General features: G+C 45.5%; 1 protein-coding gene across 1 annotated transcript in view; it reads right to left on the minus strand.

Moving 5' to 3' along the window:
* Positions 1-3,345: 3,345 nt before the first annotated feature.
* prmt3 (protein arginine methyltransferase 3) overlaps positions 3,346-14,321 on the minus strand; it is a 46,802-nt gene continuing 35,826 nt past the window's right edge. Inside the window, 3 exon segments of the mRNA XM_053425985.1 lie at positions 3,346-3,592; positions 10,378-10,465; positions 10,977-11,027. Of these exon segments, the coding sequence (XP_053281960.1) occupies positions 3,486-3,592; positions 10,378-10,465; positions 10,977-11,027 (246 nt within the window). The 3' untranslated portion in view covers positions 3,346-3,485.

The following is a 14,321-nucleotide window of genomic DNA, read 5'->3' on the forward strand; positions in this document are numbered from 1 at the left end:
TTTCGTGTAAAATGTTTAATTCTGACAGTTCGAGGTGACTTCGCTTAATGAAGCGGGACTTCCGGGCCCCTCCTCTGATTGGCGGGATGTGAACGTGGCTCACCTCAGACCTGACTGTGCAAATTATTACACATGAAAGAAAAAGCTGCAATGTTTAGCTGCCTATGGAATATATAGTTAAAATAATGATATTAAATTGCAAGCAGGGCAATATATGATATTTATGTTGTATACAGGCTGATAATAATTAATGGGCTGTTTAATTGACGTCGATAAAATCATTAGGATCGTTTTAGATCTTTTACATTAAAAACATTAAAGCACGAGTCCACATCCTGTTTGAATTTCTATTTTTTTCCAAACCATATAAATAAAACATCCACGTGTCTGTTTGTTATAAACTAAAAACTATTTGCATTAAATGAACAAAACACTTTTTGTGATGGATGGTGATTTCACGACAGCTGTGAGCAGGTTTGAGGCTGCGCGTGCTCTCTCTCTCTCTCTCTCTCTCTCTCTCTCTCTCTCTCTCTCTCTCTCTCTCTCTCTCTCTCTCTCTCTCTCCTCATTGTGCGTGTGCGTCCGTGCATGCGCTCCAGATAAGCGGCTGCGGCGCGTGTGAACGAGCCGCCCGCCTCGACTTTAATTACATTGTCAACAGAGAATAATTGTAATTGATTTCTGCTCCTCTTCCTCCCACACGCACACGCGCGCACACACACGCACACGCACGGCACTATGATCATGCCAACACGTGTAGTTCTGTTTTTTTAAATGTTTCTCTCTCTCTCTCTCTCTCTCTCTCTCTCTCTCTCTCTCTCTTTATTTCTCTCTCATTCTCTCACTCTCTCTCTCATTCTGCAGGTTCCAGATTTAAGCAGCATTATCATTATCATTATTAATATTATCCTTATTATTATAATTTAATATAATTGGTGCTGCTCTCATTAATAACATCATTACATCGATAAATATCACTCGTTGTTTTCTGTTCCGGGTCTTTCCCTCTCTCTCTCCTTCTCTTTCCACCCACCTCTCTCCTCTCTCCCCCATGTTCCTCCTCTCAACCCCAACCGGTCGAGGCAGATTTCCCACATGGTTCCTGGTTTTCCTAATAATATCCACACATCAGAGAACCAGCGTCACAGCGGCCTGTTTTGGATTCAGCTCCATCATCTCTTTCTTTTTTATTTCTGGCCCAGACGGAAGTCCTGATGGAGAAGCAGGGCCGACGCACGGCACGCACGCGGAGCCGGGACTTTTCCGGGTGTGTCTCCTCGCGCTCGTTAATTTTCGCGAGCGCGTGTAATTAATTGATCGTTCACTCCCACTGTCGCCCGAGCGATAAGAAGCCGCATCCATCTGAGGCTGCCGGCGCCTGGACAGCAGCGATTCAGCGGAGGAGGTCAACCAGAGGCCCAGGGCTGCACCTTCATCGTCATCATCACCATCATCATCACCCCCATCATCATCTTCATCAGTTCTGAGTGTCAGAGGCTTCATGCTGCCGCAGAAAAAGCAGTAAAAAAACAGGCTTTTGTGTTTTACTTACCAAAGCAATTCTATTTCTATTAAAGGAAATTTGTTGTCCTTTTTTATAATTTTTTTTCTAAAGGTGTTCAAGCTGCAGGGCCAATCCCCCCAAAACACCCTAAAATAAGTTGTGCTACAAATAACTATATCTGTGGAAAGATGGAAAATGGGCAAAGAAAGAATCCCGGTCTTGAATATTGTGAGATTGGGCGTTTTTTCGACATTGCAGAGAACAATTTAAGAATCTTAATAAAAAAAAATCTGCCATATTTAGGTCACTGATATTTCTGAGTGTGTGAGTGCAGCTTGGTTGAATTCAAGTGGACTGTTGGGCCTTGGTATGAGATCCAAGTGCTGTTCTAGTTAATCGAGCTATATATATATATTTTTAAACCTTTTCACAGTGTATCTGTATTTATGGTTTTTATTAAAACTCTCCAGGATTTCATAACGTGCTCCTCTTCCACGGGACTAAGGAGTCTGGGTAAAAATAAACTCAAGTCCTCTTCTGTTGGAATATAATCTGAACACGGTGACTGGTCCAGTCCTTGTGTCACTGTGTGAAGCTGCAGGAACGAGAACCACATGGTTAAAATGCAGATGGACCAGTTTAAATTAAACTTTACTGGGAGCCGAGTGTTTCCAGTTGAATTTCACTGGGTGAAAACTTGTGTTAGGCTGTTTCTGTGCAGGGCCTGATTGTAGTGACACTGGTATGTCAGGTACATTAGGGGGATTTAGATGTGGTTCTCAGCCACTGTGTTGTAATAAATATGGCTGCAAACCAGTAATACCACTAATGGGAGCTGGGATACTGTGGGTTTAGTTGGTCATCATCCAATCAGATGTATTTTAAATAGTTTTAGAAATATGTCTGAACAAACGTGATGGATTTGGGGCAGAACTTAAGGAGCTTTTGGGCCTTGGTGGACCTTCAGTGTGTTTTCTATATGGAGCCAATATTCTAGTTTTCCTAAAGAAAATGTCCTCAGAACTCAAAACATCGAGAGACAATTAATATTCAACACGACACACTCACTCAGCTTCTTGCTATTTGCTGGTTTGTTTAGGTATAAATAAGAAAATGTCGCCCGGAGCTGAAGGAATTCAACATGTTGGGTTTTTATAAAAGGTCCGTGATTCATCTCAGGCAGAAAATGAAAGTGAAAATTTCAGTGGACTGCAGCTGAGGCAATGTATTGATGTTCGGAGGAGCCGTAGAAATACATCACAAGGAGACAAATCAAATCCCCTGTAAGCGAGACGACCGGCTCCTCCTCCTCCTCCTCCTCCTCCTCTTCCTCACAGATAACTACACTTTCACACAGGCCAGGATTCATCATCTCAGGCGGAGGAAGAAGGGAAAAATCTTTAATTATAAGCAGAGTTGCTCAATGAAGTGTGTAAAGAGGCTTCAGTCAGAGCCTTTTAAAGAATTAAATTCATTTTGCATCGTCCCAGTAAACTCAGGGAAGACGGATGAGGCCGGGGGGGTGATCTCAGGCAGGAAGGAGGAAAACGTGCTGGGACATGAAGAGAAACACGAGGAAAACCCAGAATCTCTCTAACAAAGAGCGGAGAGACAGTTTGTGTGTTTTAGTTTAAATTTTATATGACATGTTAATCAGGAGGGGCCACGTGAGTAATGGTGCATGATGGTGAGTGGTCTGAGCTTCTCTGAGCGCCTCTCAGGTTAGACTGGACTTTAAAGTTAAACACCTTTGAAACAAGGATTCATAAAACAATTCAATAATTTTAATAAGCGGTGCAATCATGTCATGTGAAATAAAAGACACCCACAAGGAGGAAATCTCATGTTTTATTATTTTTAATGTACAGAAACATTCAAAACACAAGAATCAAGTATTTTAAACACCTACTGTCATATGTCATATTAAAAAAAAAGGTCTATATATGTGCTGAGCTAGGTGAGGGGGGGGGGGGGGGTGTCACTAGAGGGTGTAGGTCTGCTTCCTGTCTCGGAGCTCGAGGGTGACGAGCAGCGAGCGAGGATCCTTCTTGTTCTTCCTCACGTTGATCTTTCCCTGGAGCTCCTCCCCTAGTGAGAAACAAGCAAGGACAGAAAGACGGGGACACGTCAGAGCACGGGCCAGGCACTAGAGGTTCACTTTGAGTGAGAAGCAGGACTCAGACAATGAAACGTTGACCGTAAGACAAATGGAAAAATAAGGAAATTAAAGAAGAGCACAGAGAGAATAAAGCAAAAACAAAGATAAACACAAAACCGGTAAATAAGGTGAAGTTTCTACTGTCATACTTTATCTCTCAGTACCCCAGGACTGTCCACTGGCTACAACTGGAAAGATTCAAAATAGGTCACAAATATGAATTATCAGAAATTTCCCAAAAATAACTGCAAACAATAATTTTACTCAACCAGGACTGAGTAGAGAATTTGAGGGGAACTACTTTCAGCTGTGGAATAATCCATATTTCCATTCCCCTTGAAGGAAGTGCAACTAAATACAACTGTCAATTTGACTTCCAGCTGAAAACCACCCAAACTGTGTCTCTACATCCAAAGCTTGAAAAGTCACGGAGCAGTTTCCCTGAGTCGTGTTCGTAAAGAAAAGGGAAACGATGGAGAGAGCTCCTCCTGCAGCAGTACAGTGCTGCTGAGCTCAGGCCTCTGCAGCAGCCGCCGAGACGCACCGGCGCTTATAGAAATGATGATGTGTGTAAAAGGGAACGTGGTTTAATGTTTGTTAATAAGAAAAAGGATCCAGCAAAGCATCCAGATGGCGTCGAGAGGAGGGGAGAGAGCGTTTACAGTACGAGGGGCGAGCGAGAGAGGCCGGGAGGAGAAGACGCCGATGATGATGATGATGATGATGATGATGATGCATAATCACTCTGATTATCTTCACGTTTGACTGCTGGAGGTAAATGAATGTTTATCGGAACGGCAAACAAGCACCCCCCCCCCCGTTCCACGCTCCCAGGCGCTGGAGGTTACAGGAGGACGAGGAGTGGGAAAAAAATGCTGACTGTGGCGCTTTACTCCATACGAGCTTCTTCAGGAGTTAGAAATAAATGAACAAGAGCTCAGATCTTTATGGAGCAGATATAAAGTCTCTTATAGAATAGAATAGAATAGAAGAGAAAGCCTTCATTGTCGTTGTGTTGTGCAAAACACAATGAAATACAGAGAGAAACTCCCGGTCGGCGGATTGAAGTTGAATGAAACACATTGTGCAGATTGCATCCTGCTGATAAAACAAATCTAATATGGATTAAAAAAACAATTAAATATAAAGTCTGGTGTTGGTGAGTTTGTTGCAAAAAAAAGAATATGAGGAAACTTTACAACGACCTTTTTAAACTTTAACATTTATAACGTTGACTTCAAAGTAGAGGTTAAAAAGTTCGATACACTTCCTCGTTTGATGTACACACAACACAACACAACATTCAGATTTGTCTTTCTCGACCTGCCGCGTTTCAAAAGATGCGGCCTGTTGTGAGACAGTGAAACAGTGTTGTGTTGCCCTCACTCCATCACAGACCTAATGAACCGGGCCAGAGGTCAACACCGTGGACGCAGGACGAGTCAACTGGAGCAACACACGTCTGGTTTGTAACACACGTCTGGTTTGTAACACACGTCTGGTGTCAGAGTTAATGTGTGATCCTGAACAAAGCTCCTCTTTCCTCCTTCCAGATCTTTAACTGTAAGTGAGCAGATCCTCACTCATTGATCAACCTGACATATTTAACCGGTGCTCTACACTCAATAAACACACAATCACCTCGTTAACACAAGTTGTAGCCAATTTATTTTAGTTTAAAAGTGAAATCTGTCATTTCAGAACCTTAACTCAACACTTTGTAGAATTAGTTGAGTAGAATTCAGTCATTCATCCTATTGGTGGCAGATCTTCTGTCTGACTAGAAGAGGAGAGTCTGATCCAAATAAGAATCTAGTGAATTAAAAAACTCTTATTTTGAAGGAGCTGACACTAGGTGGCCTCGGCTCGGTGTGAGTCCCGGTGCTCGTGGGAGGCGGCGGGCGGCTGCAGTCCAACTCCAGCTGGCTCAAAAAGGTCAAAGGAATAATTGCTTGACCTTCGGTAACATTTCGTTAAAACAAATCTGACAGAGAGAGAAAGCGGATTGGGACAAAAGAGCTAAACAACTCTGCAGCGAACTGTCCGTCTGATCCCCGGAGCTTCAGATTAAAAGCACGGGGAACCTCGGGGCGTGCTGAGTCGTGGTGTGACTGTAGATGCTCTGCTGTAATCAGTCAGACTCCCGCTGGATCCTCGGCTCCTTCAGTAAACTGGCCACTCGGTTGCTGGGAGAAAGAGTTAACCATGTGTGGAAATGAGTCGGGGAGTGGAGCGGCGCCTCCACCACCACGTCGTACATCAACATGCCAGTGTCATTAAGCCCAGCCGGGCCCACAGACACAGCCTCTCTCAGCCGAACACGGCCTCACTCCATGAAGTTACACCGGGGAGACGACGCACATTATAGAGATTTCGTTTAAACCGTTTTCATCTACATTGCAGCCACTTGGCTCACACTCCACATATCTGCACTTCCACACAGGGACACTGGGACTAAGCACTGGTCTCTTTCCTTTTCACTTTCCATTTACTGGGAACGCTTGAAAATCATATTGGGGTTTAAATTGACTTTTACCTAGAAAGAGGAACCAGTGGGATCCTCCTGACGTGGCAGGTTTTGATATTAATGCTTAATCATTTGCATAAATAGAGCAAATGACTAGAAGGGAAAGTAGTGAACATACATCCCACATGGACCAAGCAGAGATGTCTGTTCCCTAAAGCAAGATCCACACAGTACTTCCAGGGAAATTGGAGAAAATAATGTTAAAGAAAGCGTTGAAGTAGTATAGTATGCAGTATATCATATTATACTGCATTACATTGCATATTGCAATCTGACACTGTTCACTGTCTTGCATTTCACTTTTCATATCTTTTATCTATTATATATCTTTTATTTAGATATGCTTGTGTCTAAATAAATTGTGTTTTTATGTTTCTATGTTCATTGTATGCACCAATAACCAGAGCAAATTACTTGTAGGTGTAAACCTACTTGGCAATAAATACTTTCTGATTCTGAAGTCACAGATCCTTACTCCTTGACCTTTGTCACATTTCTTTGGGGTGGAGCCTTACTGGCCTACATCCTGAACGCCTTTAGAAACTTTATTTTATAAATTGTCAGCTGAATTGACAAAGGACACAAGAGTTTGGGTGAATGTTTCATTTCGCCCTTCTTCCCACTGAAACAGATCCAAGCCGACTTCTTTCTCGGCCAACGTCACCTCCTTCCTCCTAATTTGGCGGAAATCCACTCGTTTGTTTTCATTGTAATCCTGCTGACACTCGAACCAGCCGACAGACGGGGCTGAGCAGACGCCCTCAGAGGTACTGACCCCACTCCAGTGGATTATTCTCATATAAAACCACAGACATTCATATCTGACCTCCTCCCCGACGCGGCACTGAAGCTTGTAGCCGCATTTCAGCCTCATCGCTCTGACGTCCTCCCTCTTTTTCCAATCTGCCTCCATTTAATCTGTTTCTACTCCCCAGGCCCTTTTCCCCTGCTCGGTGCAGAACTAGGAAGTGGAGCTGATGGGCTGTATACCCCGGGCCCCGGTCCGCAAGCACATAACCAAACCCACGGCTTGAGTTATAGCTCTGGAAAACTTGATGCTTGGTTCCGCCGCTGCTGTTCGACAGTTCAAGGACCTTCGGAGTTCAAATGAGCCGGGGGGGGGGGACGAGGGGGGGGGGGGGGGGGGGTGTTTAAACTGAGCCGGGACAGACGAGGGCAGGAGGAAGATTTAAGAAGAGCTGCACAGTGCCGCCTGGAAAAGAGTTGGTGAGTCACGAAAGTGGGCGGGAGGAAGGCCACCTGACCGACCAATGGCGGCCCCCCCGACAATGACGCACCCCCCCGTGCTGCGGCGGTGGCGGCTCTGCGCAGGTGAACCAGGGCGACGCCCCCCTCCGAGGAGCAGGGGACAAGTGTGACCTCCTTTCTGGGATGAACATTAGGAAGGTAGAGCTGGGGAAGAGGAGCCTCCTCTACAATACTGGAGCTACACAAACACACCGGAGCATGACAAATGATCCGCTGGTTAATTTATTACGCTGCCAGGCAGGAGGATTCGCGGGGATGTTTGGTTCCAGCCCGCTGCGCCCCCCCCCCCCCCCCCCCCCCCCCGGCACCTCCCACAGAAGCTCAGCCACAGAGTTAATTACTGCTGCACTCGTACAAACACATCAAATAGGATTCGCTCTCTGCCGCGATAAATCACCGCGGACAGAGTCTGTATTAAAATAAAACCACTGGATGTTTAGTAGAGGGGGGGGCTCGTGGCTGCAGCCAATCACAGCTGCAGGTCGTTCTACAGTCCACAGCCGGGGGGGGGGGGGGGGAAGGCCGCGTTAAGAGAGAGTGTGTGTTTAAGAGAGTTTTGTCATCTTCAAGGTGACTTTAGGAAGTTTTTAGTACTGAAGTATGCAGGAGCTCTAGTGTGTGAAGGAGTTGTGTGTGTGTGTGTGTGTGTGTGTGTGTGTGTGTGTGTGTGTGTGTGTGTGTGTGTGTGTGTGTGTTGTAAAGTGCACCATAGGAGCATAGCAGGCAGCCGGTGAATGCTCTTAAAAAGTCCATTTTTGGTTTACGGCCCCTGGAGGAGGCAGGGGACCGTCAGGGTGCCGGGGTAGAGCGAGCACATCAATAACCTACTGCTCTCTCTCTCTCTTTATTTCTCTCTCTCTGCTGCCTTTTCTTCTTCTTCTTCTTCTTCTTCTTCTTTTAACTCTTCCTATGCTCAATCTGCTTGGTTCAAAAATACAGTACCCAGAGCCAGAGTGATGGATCTTTACAAACTCGATATTAGCTTTTACATAAACGAGACTCATGAGCTCAGACTTTGAATGTGTGTGTGTGTGTGTGTGTGTGTGTGTGTGTGTGTGTATGTGTGTGTGTGTGTGTGTGTGTGTGTGTGTCTGTGCCAAAGCTGTCGCGTCACTGTTGACCACGCTAAGTCCAGAGCCAAGATGTTCAAGGTTCGAAGACAAGAACATGTTTATTAAGTTAGGAAATAAAAACAAACCAGTTCATACAAATCAATCGCTCTCTCCAGTGTCTGTGTAGCAGCCCCTGGACCAATCAACGACGAGGGATGACCACAAACGACACAAAAGGCCAATGCGCTAATTTGTGTTTTCATTGAATTTGAGTAAATGGGATTTCTAGAAATGTGTGATTGTAAAAAGCTTCCCGTCATCAACAGCGAGGAAGAGCGAGTTCCCTCTTCGCAAAAACTTCCAGGAATAAAAATTAACTTGACCAGGAAGAAGGAAAGTGAAATCCTGCACCAGATCGTCCAATCAAATCGCTCTCTGCCCCGCGTCGCAGGCCCTTGTTCCTACGCAGGCCGTTAGCATAACGTCGCCCCGGGGCTCTCATACCCGGCTGCGTTTATCTGACTCAGCGGAGCTCGGGACCTGAGATAGCGTTTGAGCCGAGTCACAGGATCTGAGGTTCTTATCGAGCTTCGGCTTCACGTCAGGTCGTTTATTACAGTGGCCTCTATCTGATCTGTGGTCAGTGAGGGGACAGGCGGCCGCGAGCATCATCCATCCCCACATCAGAGTCCACGATTATTATGATAACACCAACAAGCGGCCGGGGGGCTCACAGCAGGAAGAGGAGCTTTCACACGACAAATATAATAACGAGGGATATTTGTCTTTATTTAGTTATAATCAAAGCCGGATAAGATAAAACACTTCAGGCTCATTTGCAAGCTGATGAAAAGTAGCTTTGTGCGATGAACACTTCGGCTCGAAAGACGAAGAAGAGAAAACTAGTCTACGATGAAGAGGCAGAAACTTTTGCTGAATGAGTTCAACCAACATAGTTTCAAACTAGATATAGGTTGGAAGTAGGAAGTAGGATATGAACCACGTAGGTTATTTATTTCCCATATTTTTTTCAGGGTCGGCCAGTTGGGTTTCCTTTTTTTTTTTTATTCTCCCATCTCTGAAGGAGCGTTCTCAGGGATTCGCCTCATTGCATTTAATATAAGTCATTTATTTTATACACTTTTCAAATTTACAAGTTGATATATTGTGTGTATTTGTAAAATACAGATAATTCAGTTCATTAAGTACAACAAACAGCAACGCAAACAAATACACACGAGGGCAGATATCCCATTATCAAACATAAGAGAGATTATAATCACTTGTAGTTGATAAAAAAATTAAATAAAGGAGAGAGATGTTCTTTATATTCTGATCGCTACCGTTAAAAAGAAATGTTCACATTCTGCTGATGATGACATTTTAATTATCGGCCGACACCGGGTGAGGTGAACTTCACAAAGAGAGAATGTCGAGTTTTTGAAAACGACAGAAACTTATTTCCGAGGAACATCCTCACGCTAACCTGCGGCACTTAATAACACTTTAATCTGCTGACACAGCCTTTCTATAAATATCACCACCGGCCATTTACACAGCGCTCGGTGTGTAACGTGTCGTGATTCAGACGCCTGCCACGGCCTATCAGATAGAGTTCTACATGCCGCCCCTGATGGCTGCGCGTGATTGGTTGTGATCTCCCGCTGTCTCTGCGGGTGACAGATAACGGGCGTCAACCAGCCTGACGCGCCCCCCACCCCCCCCCCCCCACAGACAGATTACCAGCAGCAGCTCGCTATGACAAACCAGTGGGGCCTAATAAAATCATGTGAAAACACAGAACTGAACACAGAGCTGAACCTGGCCACACGTGTAGAAGGCGTGTTGGATCTGTGTGGTCACTGACCTGCTTGGACAGACATGGGCGTGTCCAGCAGGAACACAGTCTGTTTCCAGTGCGTCTTTGTGACCTGAGGACTCGTGGAGAACGTCACCTGGTGCAGAAAGAAACACAACTCACAATGCGGCTAATTCTACAGTCAACAAAAAAAACACAACTTCTGGATGTTCAGGGACACAAGATCTGGTTAAAAATGATTTTCATTTGAAAACCCAAAGCAATGAGCCCAGAGTTAAAAGTTCAAGGACCTGACAGTCTTAAGATTTAAATAAAACGTCATAGAATCATTATTAGTTCGGCCTACATCATAAATAACACTTATCTCTACTGTATTTACACTGTTACACTGTTCCCCCCCACACAGCCCGAGTCTCAGGTACAAGAGGAAGTGCAATCAAGAGGCAGGTGTCTGTGCTGCTCACGGAGCTGTGCATCGGCTGTTCCAGGCGGCCGGCTCTGCTGGGTAAGTGCTTATATCAGCAGTCGGCCAGGACGCCTGTCGATTGCCAGCGGACGCCTCGGGGGGGAGGAACATGCTAAAGCGTGAACATAATTGAGTTTCCGTTAAATGGGATCGGGCCGCTGCCGCCGCCGCCGCTGCTTACCTTGTTGCCGCAGCCTTTGTCGAAGAAAATGTCAAAGTAGCCGACAACTGCCTGCAATGAAATATGAGGGGTGTGTTAGAATGTGACAGAACAATAAACCCCTGGATCTGTTTGACTACACTGCGACTGTGGCATGCAGAGCTGGGAGAGAAGCAGAGGGCAGAACCAGGATCTGGGTTGTTTAATGAGCTAAATGAGCTGCTGGGTTTTAGGGAATGAGGGAGTAAATAAGAACTGCTTCTCTATTGTGCAAGAGGACTGTGTGTGTGTGTGTGTGTGTGTGTGTGTGTGTGTGTGTGTGTGTGTGTGTGTGTGTGTGTGTGTGTGTGTGTGTGTGTGTGTGTGTGTGTGTGGTCAGGAGAACTGGAGGAGAACATCCTGTAACAGATGTGTATCGATACGACTCATAGAAAAACTCCTTGTCTCCTTCAAACCACCTCCTCCTCCTTCTCAAAACATCATCTGGGACCCAAAAGAAATACATGATGAGGCAGCCGCTGAAGCAATTCTGCTGACAATAGTAATAATACAAATATATATATATATATATATATCTTGGAGCTTGGGACATGAAATTAGCAAAGGTGGCTTTTCTGGTGACAGTATTGCATGAGGAGTCAGTAAAGGAAAATAAACCATGTGGCTTTATCCCAACGGATATGAATGTGCAGGCATCTGACTAACAGCCACCAGGACAATAAGAAGGCACCAGCAGGTATTCTGAAGGATTGTTTTGTTGGTGAGAGAGGTGGAGAGGGAGAGAGATAGAGAGAGAAAGAGAGGTGGGGAGGTAGAGAGAGTGGAGTCACAAATGTGCATGGGAACGTGGTCTGTCTTAAGGATTTGAAATCTAAAAAAACAAACGGAGGGAGAGTCTCGGGCCAGAGCGCCTGTAGGTGACCGGTAGAACCCCCCCCCCCCCAGGCTTGTTTTCCTCCTGTTTCTCCCCCCACTGGAGGAAGAGAGGCACTCTATCAATCTCAGGAGCGCACTTGTAGTGGCAATGATGCAGAACTAATAGCTTTTAATCCTGACGCAGCTGACAACTTGGAGGCCAGCTCTCCAAGACAAAGAAGAGCCGAATCAATGAGAGGGAGAGGGAGAGAGGGAGGGATGGGGAGAGAGAGAGAGAGGGAGAGAGAGAGAGATGGAAGGACAGAGGAGAGGAGGAGAGAAAGAACATGAAAACATACAGAGGAAATTTAAAGGGAGGTAAGGAAAGAGCAGGGGAGGGCTAGTGGCTCCAAGGTGGTGATGATGGTGGTGTGTGTGTGTGTGTGTGTGTGTGTGTGTGTGTGTGTGTGTGTGTGTGTGTGTGTGTGTGTGTGTGTGTGTGTGTGTGTGTGTGGGGGGGGGGGGGGGGGTGTTATTGGTTTGTATCACTCGAAGAAGAAGAAACACAAAAACCCATCTGTTCACATCTCCTGTAAAAGTCCCACATTGCATTTTAATATTTCATCCTGAGAGAGATATTTGTCTTTGTGATGCATCTACACACACACACTGCACACACAAAGACACACACACACGCAGACTTGGTGATCAGGGAAGCTGTGCTCGACACCCCCCCCCCCCCCCCCCCGCACCGAGGCTTCAATCAACCTTTATCGACTCAGACAGGCAGGGGCGGCACCGCGAGCTCACAGCTAAACCAGCAGAAAGGAACCCAAAGAGGATGAAGGAGCATGTCACCCCGATGCAATTATGGCTTTTAATGAACGTTGCAGAGACGCCCGGTGCCGAGGTAATTAGGAAATTAGCCGTAATTACTCGTGAGGAAGAGCGGCCTCACCTCTCTCAGCCGGCGAGGCCGAGATCAGCCTCATCCCGCCGGTGACAACTCCTCGTAAGCCAGATTGATTGTCACTTCTGCGTCGTGCAACTTTTCCCGGCGCGGTGAGACGGGCGATTAAGATTTAGGCCACAGAGTGAAAACTTGCAAATAGAAAAAAGCAAGTGGAGAAGCTCGGGCGCCTCGCTGCCCCATTAAAATCTCATTTAAAAAGGCAAAAAAAATTAATAAGTACCGGCCTCACACATAAAACACAGAAGATGTGAAAGTGCTCAGATAAACAATAAAGACCTTGATGCTTCACACATGATATATAGTGGACCACAGGGTTTTTAATGGTTGTCACTGGGCAGAGTTTGTCAAACTTTTTAACTCACTCGATAAAACGACACAGAAGGACTGAAACTTAGAGTCCAGATGGGGATTGAACACTGTGATTCACAGTGAAGGAGGTTTCATCCTCAGATCATAAGGATTAAAACACTGTTAAACTAGAAGAGCGCCCTGGAGGGGGGGGGGGGGACACCTGGGCTAAGGCTGACAGCCTCTCACGCCATAATTTTCGAAAATGAATAATAAAAATCAGGGGTCCACCAATGAATCTAATTCCTCGGGTCCCAACACTTCCAGAATATCTCCTGGAATTCAGGTCAGTAGTTTCTGAGTATTCCCACCGATAGACACACAGCACATTTAAATCCACCAGATCCAGAATATTATTATATATAATAATAACAAATAATGATAAATAACAAGATCCAGGATTCATTCTGTGAGAAATCAACGGAAATGTTGAATCACAGTTACGTGGCCCAGTAGTTCTTGTGTAATCCTGAAACCTGACAAACGCAGAGGGAAACATAAACTCTCTTTAGCTTCATCTTCTGTTTCCTTCACCATCTTTCTGCCAAGTAGCGACTCTCAGAAGCTAATTAGCTCATTTCTAGCAGCCAGCTGCCGGTTCTCTCTGAATAAGGCTGATAACAGACCTGACACAGGCTGAACTGAACTGTAAATGTGCTATAAAACAAAAAAATGAGCCACAACAGGCAACAACAAAAAAAGAAAATCTCCAACAAGATGCTGAGATGATAACTTCCTCATTTGTCTTGATTTAATTTTGATTGTAAGAAGTATTGTGGAATGCAGTCTTGATTTAAATATTTAGAAATTTAAGAATGTGTAATGTGTAATGTGTGTGTGTGTGTGTTTGTGTGTGTTTGTGGGGGGGTTAGGGTTAGAGAGACAGATAGAGAGACATGGACACGGAGAAGAAAGGGAAACTTAACGCACAGGGACACGTACACACAGCCACACAACCAGAAACAGGACAAATTAGAGTGAGCGTTTTTCATTCTCATCAGCGTTTAGCCTTGGGCCCCGGCTCTGTCGGCGGTAAGTGATGACGCCGGGCTTCTACGGACGAGGCTCCGCAAGGCTCTCCGGCCCCCCCGTTCTCCAGGAAAATTAATAATTATCATCATGGATAACACCAACAGGGAGCAATTCATCATCGCTCCCCTTTTGCCTGGCTGTGTGTCAGCGAGCCGCGT

This window comes from Pleuronectes platessa, chromosome 1 (assembly GCF_947347685.1).
Source record: "Pleuronectes platessa chromosome 1, fPlePla1.1, whole genome shotgun sequence".
In the NCBI taxonomy this organism is placed as follows: Eukaryota; Metazoa; Chordata; class Actinopteri; order Pleuronectiformes; family Pleuronectidae; genus Pleuronectes; species Pleuronectes platessa.